The sequence below is a fragment of the Aptenodytes forsteri genome, unplaced genomic scaffold, assembly GCF_000699145.1.
Source record: "Aptenodytes forsteri isolate BGI_AS27 unplaced genomic scaffold, ASM69914v1 Scaffold72, whole genome shotgun sequence".
Lineage (NCBI taxonomy): Eukaryota > Metazoa > Chordata > Aves > Sphenisciformes > Spheniscidae > Aptenodytes > Aptenodytes forsteri.
The window spans coordinates 7,597,015-7,607,413 of NW_008796193.1; the positions used below are offsets into that span (position 1 = coordinate 7,597,015).

Below are 10,399 nucleotides of genomic sequence, written 5' to 3' on the forward strand. Positions count from 1 at the left end.
TTGTTTTGACCTTTTACTTTTCTCATAATCTGTTTTATTAGGGTTATCATGAGCGCGGCTTTGAGGTTTTGTAATTTATATATGTTTTCATCTCCATTTCTGTTTCTTCTTTAAGATTCACAGGGCTGCAAGTTTGCATGATAGCAAGTATTCTCTATCCTTTTTGAGACTTAGTCTTCTTTCTTTCATTTTCCAGAATGAGTACACAACCTCAAAATTGAGATTTTTCTTTTTTCCCCAATTTTTGAAAATTCTCTGGGCACAGCAGACTTTAATTTACATGTTAATTTTGTTTCCCATTCAAAAGCTGCTATTCTAAAACTGCTGCTTGATATGTGGATATAATTTTTCAGCACAAAGATAACAATTTTACAAAACTACAGTTAATAAAATAGACTTTCTTGATCATCTTTTTTTTATTTTGTGTTTTAGGGTTTTGACCCACCGCATCAAAGCGATACAAGAACTATTTATATAGCAAATCGTTTTCCCCAGCATGGCCATTATGTTCCTCAGAAGTTTGCGGACAACAGAATCATATCATCCAAGGTAAGGAATCAGTTTGTCATGGGAAAACACTTGATATGTTACCTAAGTTGTGTAGCGAATGTGCATTTTTGTGTTATGTCTAATGGTGCATATACAATATTCAAAATGAAACAAGCTCTAAACTTTTTTGAGGAAAAAGCTAGATTGCTTCCTATGTAGTTTTTCTCCTGCTCTCATCCCGCTTTCCTCAGAACCTGACTAACTACAGTTAAGAATAATTAAGCATGTTGGTCAGAATTTCTGAAGAAAAGTAGGTTTTAAACCAGTGTTGCCTGTGTCTAGATGTGATGTACAGAACCACTTAAAAGGAAGGGTGAAGCTGGTTCTGAGGATTTATAAAATAGCCAAATTGTAACCTAGTAATCTGCATAAAATAAATCAGCAATGGACTGCAATTGCAGATTCCCTCCTAGTGTGACTTGGGATTGGAATCAATAGAACTGATGGTGGGGATGTGTCTTGTCGCTGTAGTGTGGGAGAGAAAGTTACAGCTGCAAGAATTAATTTCTTCTCTGCTAGCCAGGATGCAAGCAGCCAAATGATTCCAGCTGCTCCTATCCCAGTTGGTAGGAGAACATTTAAAACTTTGACTATAAAGGCAATGCAGTTGCTACCCCGCTTCCCTGCTAGCTGTACTTAAAAAAAAAAAAAAAACAACACAAAAAACAACCACAAAAAAGCGGGGATACAGCAGTTCTGTGTGGGAGTAGGGCAAGACCAGAAGAAGATTTGGGGAAGGGGAGATGGAAAATGAAAAGATTTAGGTTAAGAGAGTTTAATGGGAGCAGAACTGAATTTCAGTGAAAAATTGTTCAGTATGTCATAACAGTTCTTCTCTCTCTCCCTTTTTTCCCTTCAGTATACAGTGTGGAATTTTGTTCCAAAAAACTTGTTTGAGCAGTTCAGAAGAGTAGCCAACTTTTATTTTCTGATTATATTTTTGGTTCAGGTAAGTTGAATAATACTCAGGAAATTGCAATTTATGTTGTAAATTCTGCCACTGGTTTTTGTTCTAGGAATTTAACTTCTCTACTTAGATATTCTGTCTATAAAAACAACACATTTCCAGCTTCTCTGGAAAAATAACATAACTGTAAAAAGAATTATGTCCAAATTTAAGTACTGTCCTTAGGTTTTATCTTCATGAATGCTAATATATTTAAGTGTGCAGCTTCAAAGTCCATTGCACTGCTAGCACAGGGACTCAGTTGTCTGCCTCAAAATAAAATTTTAAATCTGTGTCTGCCTCAAAATACAATTTTAAATCTGTTTAGTTAGTAATAAAATCCCAAAGATGCTTTTTGATTTTTGTGGCCATTGGTAGTGTTTGAATAAACCAGGAGTTTTACTCTGTGTGTTTTTAAGTGCTTCTTGGACATCAGTGTGCAGAAATGCAGACATTCAAGTTCACTTGCATCAAATTGGGCAGTATGCTTGCTCTTGAGCTGGGCATAGTTTATTGTATATTTTTTCATTGTAGGTGGAATCTTGCTTTTGTAAATCAACACAGTATTGTCACACAGTTCTAAGATCTTCAAATTCAATTTGTTCAGATAAAATGAGTACATAAAAAATTTACAGCTAGGATTGACAGTTTGTCAGTTTTGAAGACATCAGTTGATGTTGTTCATACAGTATAGGTCAGAAATATTACTGTGGCTTTTGTAGCAGAGTATATTTCTTCTAATTAAGAACATCCACAAATATATTGAAAGCATGACAGTCTGTAAACTTTCTGTGATCTTTGCACCTCCAACTCTGTAATTGTACTTGAATTCTGTTGAGCTATTGCAGACTTAGTAGATGAAGGATAGGTGAGAGAAAGGTTGTAAAGAGAGATAATAACTTTTGAAAGAGACAGAGGCAAGATTTTCGGGTACACTAACTTTTCTTTAATTATAAAAGAGAATGCTTTGAACACGTACAGCTCTCCACAGTGATTAACCAACTTTTACAGTATGTATCTGAAAAAGATAGTACCTCATTTGACAAAAAACAGGAATAGTGAAGAGTTCATAAGATTTGTCTGATTGTGCAAGATGTCAGTAGCAGGGCCAGTTCTGCAATTTTTAATCCATTGCCTCCTGTGTCCCTTGCTCTTGTTCTTTCACATTTAGAAAGAATGAACTTTCTAATAGGCTGAAAATCCTGTGTTGGGAGACTGAAGTCATATAGTTCTCACTTAGTCTAACAGAATGCATTGCCCATCCCATAGATAAGAATAGTTAGAATATTGACTTTGTCATTCCTGTTATGATGTTTCACGCTGTTAAACATATTGTAGCATGAGGAAGGTGGGGGCATGCTAGAGATGGAACATAAATGTTACTTAAAGTAACCACAGATGGTGTTGCATTTTTAAAGCTTTTATTTCTTTTTAATGCAAATTTACCTCTTCAGGTCAAGTTTGAGACACATTCCTTTCAAACTGTTAGACTTCAGTAATATCTGAATGTGATGTCCATGAACAAATATGGATCTGAAGGCAGAACTTCTATTCAGAGTGTAATCCTGTTCTTCTCTCAGTTCGTGACTCAAGTGGATGCCCTAATTTGTATGGGAAATGTCTTGTCTATATGTCTGTATTCTTGGAAACCGAACAGGAGAAAAGCTGCAGTCATTTTTGTTCATTTGTTAGAATGGAATTCTGTTTTTATTCAAATGCCATTTGGAAGTTCATTAATATCTAATATTTTTTTCTTTTTATAAGGCAAAGGTGCCTTTAAAAGTTGATCACCATGGTATTTTCTCTGTCTTACGAATCTCATGTGACCAAGATGCAGTGTCTGTCATTACCACCTTATTCCACTGGGGATGACAGAGCTGGGGCAAGTTCTCATTGTGTGATTTAAACATGCAGCACAATCCAGTTCACATTGTTCACCTCACATATGCATGCCAGAAACATGGTGACAGACTGCATTTTGGCAGCGTGAGGCTCCACACCAGTTGTGTGATGGATGCATGTCCAGCTGTGTAGCAGGCTAAGGGCCATGGTGTTCTGGTGAAAGAGGCAAAAGGAACAGGCTGCCATGACAATTCCACCAGAACAAAACTTGCTCCATTTTCACATATGAGCCTCTCTTGAGAAAGAAGGAGAGAGTGTCGATGGCAGAAATGTCATGGTTAACTCTATCCAGCCAAAAATCAGATGCTTTTGGCATGGGTTTTCTTGGACAACATGCTGCCAAGCTGAAATTGCAATGCTACAGTTGAAGAACAGACAATATTGCAGGCTAGGCCTAATTTTTGTTGTTCTATAAATTGTTTGTGTTTCAGTGGGGAAGAAAAAAAAAAGCTCATGCATGTGTTGTAGGGTGGCATAATCTGTTTTCTCTATGAGGTTCTTGGCTTTTAACAGAGTAAACTTCATGTATGATTGTTGTTGTTTTTTTCTCTTCTTTAATGGTTCCCAAAGCAATGCCATAAGTCTCAGGTAAAGTGGATCAAATCAGTGTCTGTGGTTTTGAATAGTTTTTGTGTATATTTTCTTTACAGCACTTGACCATGTTGTTTTTTTCCTGCAGCAGAGGAGAACCACTAATATCTCCCCCACATACAGAATTTTAGTGTATACACTGCACTTTTGGCATGCCAGCAATAATAGCACAAATTGTAAAAACTGCATGTTAACTTGGAGGAACCAGAAAGGAGCAGTCTAAGAGAGTGTTCTCTAATATCTAAACTGTTGGAAATTACTATTTTTAACTTTATTTTCACTTCTGAAGTGGATGTTCTTATACTATACATTGCTGTTAAGTGGTAGATTGTATAGAGTATTGAAACAGCTTCACGAAATGTAGATTTCCTTCCTTTGTAATATACTTTTGAGTTAATCTTTGTAGGATGAAGACCTATCTTCCTTTTACTAAGGACTCTTAAAATTGGCGCATGCATTACAAATGTGCTTAAGTCTGTTCTATGCCCTAGCACCTTTGTTTGCATCATTATTGACATGTATTATTTAGGAGTCAGGAACTGAGTTTTGCTCCAGAAATACTGCAGGAAATGCAGTAAAAATACTCACAGGTTATAATGAGGAGTTTGGAAAATAGTTGCAATCTTGCTTCATTGGGGTTTTTTTGAAAGTACAATTATAAAAATAAAATGGGGGTTAATTTTCCTCTTTTCTTCTCTTTTAGCTCATGATAGATACCCCTACTAGTCCTATTACCAGTGGATTGCCATTATTCTTTGTCATAACTGTGACAGCCATAAAACAGGTAACGGGGAAAAAAACTTGTAGCATGAAGTCCTTCTAAGGTAAAGTTACTTAACGAAGTCTGACCAAGATAATGTTTAGATACTAAAAATAAATAAAAAAGGTGTCATTTTTAGAAAGGATTTTGTATTTCATGTTTCTTGTTAGACGCTTGAACTTTGAGCATTTTGGCTAGTTGACAAGCACTCAGTGACTCACTGCGGTACCCTTAAATGGACAGTGAATGACTGTCAGCATTTTTGTCTAAACATTACATGTCACTTGTTGTAAGACCTTTTCTGAAAGCTCCTCACTTACTCCTTTGGCACACCTTTCTGCATATTAAAACCAATCCTCCCACATGACACACTGAGAAAGGAACTTGGGTAGATGAAGCAATGGTGCAATCCATGTTTGTCAGTAGTTAAAAGGCAAATTTTGCCCCAAGGAGTATGTTTCATGGCATAAAATATATATTAACTGTAATTCTGTACGAGGTAAAAGGTCCAATTTAGAAAGCTTCTGGTTTTGTTTTCTTTTTCTTTGGCTGCATAAAACATTTTGGAGTTCTTTATAGCACTTGAAATAAGAAAAATCTTCTAAGTATGAGTTTAATAGAAATCTTGTTCAAGCATCATACTACATCCTACTAAGACCTAGAGGCCCTGGAAGGAGAATGTTTTAAAAAAAAAAAAAAAATCTTCTGTTTTCTTTAAACCCTTAAACTGAGAGGAGAAAGAAACAAGCACATAAATAGAGGTGATGTGGATAGAAGCTATATCTTCTGCAGGGAGGTAATTTTCAGGAACTGTCCCCTTCAAAGGGTTTGACAGTGCTGTCGGGGGAAGAGATGCAGTCATAGCAACTGAACAGTAAGCAGGAGACTGTTGCAGAGCTACAACTGGAATTTCAATTTGCCTTCTGTGCCAGTAAGACCCAAAGCCACCCTGAAATAGGGCAAAAGTAAAAATAGCTCTAGCTTTCAAGCAGATAGAATGGTGTTTGGGGCAGAGGGGATCTTAATGCTGGAGTAATATTTGAACTAACATTTCATCTTGTTGCTGTGCAATTTGTACATGTAGAGTGTCCTAATCCTATTCAATTGCAGTTGTTATAATCACTCCCAAAAAATCAGATGTTCAAAAGCTATAGTCATAAGTAGGCAATGGAAAATATCCCTTAAAGCTGTGTGAACTGAAAGAGATTGTGCAACTTAGTTATAAATATTAGATTTTTTTTTTCCCCAGAGAGAAGTTGGACTTGGATAAGTCTAAAATAGTCCAAAATAATCTATTACCACCTTGTTTCCTGATGTCCAGTCTTATACTGGGAAATTTAAGTATCTTACCATCAATTGCAAAGAGTAGAGATTCTGGCATTCCTTCTAGAAGTTTCAAATCATTCATGACTTGCCAAGCATCAAGAGTTTTTCTGATTGTCTCAATATCTCTGCAAGGACTATTGGAACCACCTAAACTGATCTAATGGGCTCTTGTGTTTATCCTACCTGCTGCAAAGTAGGCAAACAGTATTCACAAGCTGGTATCTTGGAAAGACAATTCAGTGTGCTATTTTCAACAGGCTGCCCTTGGACAAGGAAGGAAGATAAATCCTCTGTTGGAAAACAGAGGGGAAAAAACCCAGTATGGTCTCAAAAACAGCTCCCATTCTCTCTCAAACCAGAAGTGGAATAGGAAGCAGATTTTTAGGGGAAGAAACCCCTTTTGAAAGCTGCGGTGCACTGATTCTATACAAAGTTATATCAGGTTACTAAGTTATAGTTCAACATTTAGTCTCCTAAAAGATGAAGGGGAAAAATAGAAGCATTAACCGTATGCGGGTTTGAGAAGCTTAGTGGTGGGTGGAAAAACTCTCCCCTGCTTCCAGGAGGCCAGTTAACATGGCACCTCTAGCAAACCTCAAAACTCAGCCGTATTTTAATCTCAGCCAAGGAAATAAACTTTTTCTTCTTAGAAGTGTAATTGCACCTAGGTCAGAAGAAGGACATACAAGCCAGCAAAGTGATGCAACTCATGCTGTGTCATTTTGTCATATCTTGTTAGCCAGAGTGCTTTCCTCCTTATGCCTATGAAGATGCGTATGCAGTCCTCAGAGGAGTCCAAAATTAGAAAAGAAAATAAATAAAAACAAAAATTAAAATTAAAAAAAAACCCCGAACAAAATACTACAATATAAAGGTATTTCGTAAGGAACTTTAGGGAATTTAGTCCACTTCAATAAGTTCATAGGTATTTAGCAAACAAGCTGATTGGACACAGATGTTTACACGATTATCAGGTAAATCAGAAACAACTACTTTGCAGGTTTTGATTAAATACAGACCTAAACTGAGAATGAAAAATGTGGTAATATAATATGCAGGCCTGTTTTAATTTTGCCCTTTTCTCAGGTACATTGATGCAGTTATTTAAGCAGGACTTAAGAATCTAATTTAATTGAGGGATTTTAATCTTTAGTTTCTGTTCATGCAATTAAGCAACATTGCCTGTATTCCTATTGCATCTTTCTTTTTAACAGTATTTTTTCAATATTTGCAAGTGAGGATGAGGAACTCTCTCAAAAATGCCGCAGTAGGTAAATTTTGGGGGAATTTAAACTGACCACAGTAAGTTGGCTCTTAAGAATTCCCTGGTGTGAAGTGTTACCCTTGTGTTGTAGGCAATAGGTGTCAGATGGAGAAGGTGCTGAAATCTGTACTTTCTAAAGAAGGTAGATTTCAGTTCTTTGCCAAATGCACATATTGCTCAGCTGTTCAGGTTTATGAGACAAATGCCCCAAGGTTACTGGATGTTAGTTAAATCCTTGTTTTCTTCTGTCAGTCACCTTTAACAAGGAGCTGTATGTACTGACTCTTGATGCTTTTTCATACTGATTAGGAAGGGCTCTTAAAGAGTCTTACTTAGGGGTTTTAGGATTCTGATTTCCCAGTATGTCCTGTGTGGCTGCTATTACTACACGCTTATTAATGATTTATTTTTGAGCAGTTGGCATATAAAGCTTCCCTCTTTTCTTTTCTTTTCTTTCTTTTTTTTTTTTTTTTTAAACCTGCGTAGTGGCTGTCCTTAGAACTCATTTGTGCTAGTAACAGTGGAGGTGCATGAAGGTAGAACTGCAAAACTATACTTTTAACATGCTAAATTCATCATATAACTTTCCTCCAAACTCCAGTCAACTACAGAATTCTCCAAACTGCATCTGCATTAGTGCCTTTTGTATTATGACACTCATATATAATGTTTGTAGCATTCTAGGATGAGTTGGGATTATGCTTACTGTTTCAGAAGGCCCTGTTCTTCTGTCTGCAGACTTCCAAGGAAGTGGTTTTAACTCTTTCACATTTTTTTGTACCTACAGAAAAGCATTTTAGGAAATGTCTCTCTTATTGCAAATCAGTTGTAGGAGTCTTGCCAGGATGTAAGAGGCAGTTGAACTTCTGCATAGACTGATCCATTTCTTGTGCTTGCTCATGGGGCTTTCCAAACAGTACCTAGACTTGGGGATCAGAAATCATGCTGTTGAAAATCATGCTATTAGATTAAATAAGCGATGTATTAATAGCTTAGGAAAATAGGAGGGGAGTAATATACCTGGATTCACTCTCATGAATATTTGCACGTGTCTGCATGGGATAAAGGGTGCTTAAAGAGGTGCTGAATATCGGGTAAAGGAAAACTGCTTAATTTATCCATTAAACAGTTGCTGTGAACTGTTGCATTAGGACTCGCAAAGAACTAAAACTTTCTCAATCATCTTTTCTTGCTATATAGAGCTGATGTGTGAACAGCATGTCCTACAAAATTAAGAAATCTTAAGATGTCTTGCATAGGCTATGGCAGGAACCATAAGAAGTGCTGTATGGTATGACATGAGGAAGTAATTTCAGTCTGTTACTTCTCTTTAAAAAAAAAAAAAATCTGTAAGAGAGACTGGGAGTGACTGTTCCCAGTTTTATGGTATATTCATCCATATAGATAAAAGATTGAATGAGTGCTTGTTCATCTTGTCTGTAGAAAATGTCGCTGCCTGTTTGTTTTAACAGAGCATGGGACTGTTAAGTTTCTTCACCACTTTTGCTACTTTATTTGCCTTTACTTATTTGTGTAAATTGAGTAAAAAATTAAGAGGTTTCCCAAGTTCTTGAGTAACAGCTGTAGTAGAAACTCAAGAGAAGTTAGTAACTGTATTCAGGCTATGCAGCAAGTAATTTGAAGCACATTTACTTAGAAGATATCTGTTATGCTTATAGGTTTCTTGCTTAAAAAGTGAATTTGTATGTGTTTTCCACAGGGTTATGAAGACTGGCTACGACATAAAGCAGACAATGAAGTAAACGGTGCTCCAGTTTATGTTGTTCGAAGTGGTGGCCTTGTGAAAACTAGATCTAAAAACATTCGGGTATGTGCCTACGGACAAATTGAAAATTGTGTTTCTATTGCATAGCTAAAGTTCTTATTTCATTACTAGTCATTGTGGCCTGTTTCATCATGGTTCGTTAACAATGCTGAAATTAATTCTTCCTTTTAAAACTCTATTTGTACACTTCTCATTTGTGTTCATTTCATTAGGTGGGGGACATTGTCAGAGTAGCCAAAGATGAGACTTTTCCTGTTGATCTGGTGCTTCTGTCATCTGATCGAGTCGATGGTTCATGCCATGTCACTACCGCAAGTTTGGATGGAGAGACCAATCTTAAGGTCTGGGTTACTGCTGTGAAATAGAATGTAGTTAATTTGCGATGCCATTTTTATTTCAGCCTGTTGGAATACCCCCCTGCCTGGTAGTCCTGTATCATTAACTTAATGGACACTGTTTTACAGACACATGTTGCAGTCCCAGAAACAGCAGTGTTACAGTCCGTTGCCAACCTGGACAAACTTGTAGCTGTTATAGAATGTCAGCAGCCAGAAGCAGATCTATACAGGTATCACTTTATTAGTAAATATTTTGAAATAAATCAAAATGAAGTGTTTAATATTAGGAGTGTTACGGGTCTTGGTGGGATTAAAATAGCTTCAGACATCTGCTTAAATTTTAGGTTTTAATAATTAGCATAAGTGTTTATACATATGTACTTACTGAAAATTGCAAGTGACAAGTTAAATTTGAGTATTTCAGTAGTAAATCAGAAATTATAGGATAATATTTACCTTTTGTATTTTAATCATGACACTTACATACATTTCTGTTCTAACCAGTAAACTTGTTTCCAGATTTTAAAAGATTAAATGGCCCATGAATCGGAGCAGGTTGGAGAAAGAGTTGTATAAGGTTCTGCCAGGATATTTCAGTACTATATAGTATATTTTTTTTAATGGAATTAACTCGAACCATAGCAAATTGTTGTAAGCTTATGTTAGTTCTAAGGATATGTGTTGGTCACGTTTCTTTTGCTTATGCTCAAGAGAAGATTTGAACATTCTTCAGCAGCAAAAATTTAGATTAAAAACAGCTGTATCTGAGTGTGCTTCATTTCAGCTTTTAACATCAGCCAGCAACGCCCTAGACTGTAAAACAGCATTATAGGTAGCAAAAGTTATAGAATCATAGAATCATTAAGGTTGGAAAAGACCTCTAAGATCGAGTCCAACCGTCAACCCAACACCACCATGCCCACTAAACCATGTCCCT

At 36.4% G+C, this 10,399-nt stretch overlaps 1 protein-coding gene across 1 annotated transcript in view; it reads left to right on the forward strand.

Annotated features, from left to right (window-relative positions):
* ATP11B (ATPase phospholipid transporting 11B (putative)) overlaps positions 1-10,399 on the forward strand; it is a 71,163-nt gene that overhangs the window by 15,357 nt on the left and 45,407 nt on the right. The window contains exons 2-7 of the mRNA XM_009288054.2: positions 433-549; positions 1,409-1,498; positions 4,692-4,772; positions 9,059-9,166; positions 9,337-9,465; positions 9,589-9,692. Coding sequence (XP_009286329.2) covers positions 433-549; positions 1,409-1,498; positions 4,692-4,772; positions 9,059-9,166; positions 9,337-9,465; positions 9,589-9,692 — 629 coding nt within the window. The remainder of the gene's footprint in view (positions 1-432; positions 550-1,408; positions 1,499-4,691; positions 4,773-9,058; positions 9,167-9,336; positions 9,466-9,588; positions 9,693-10,399) is intronic.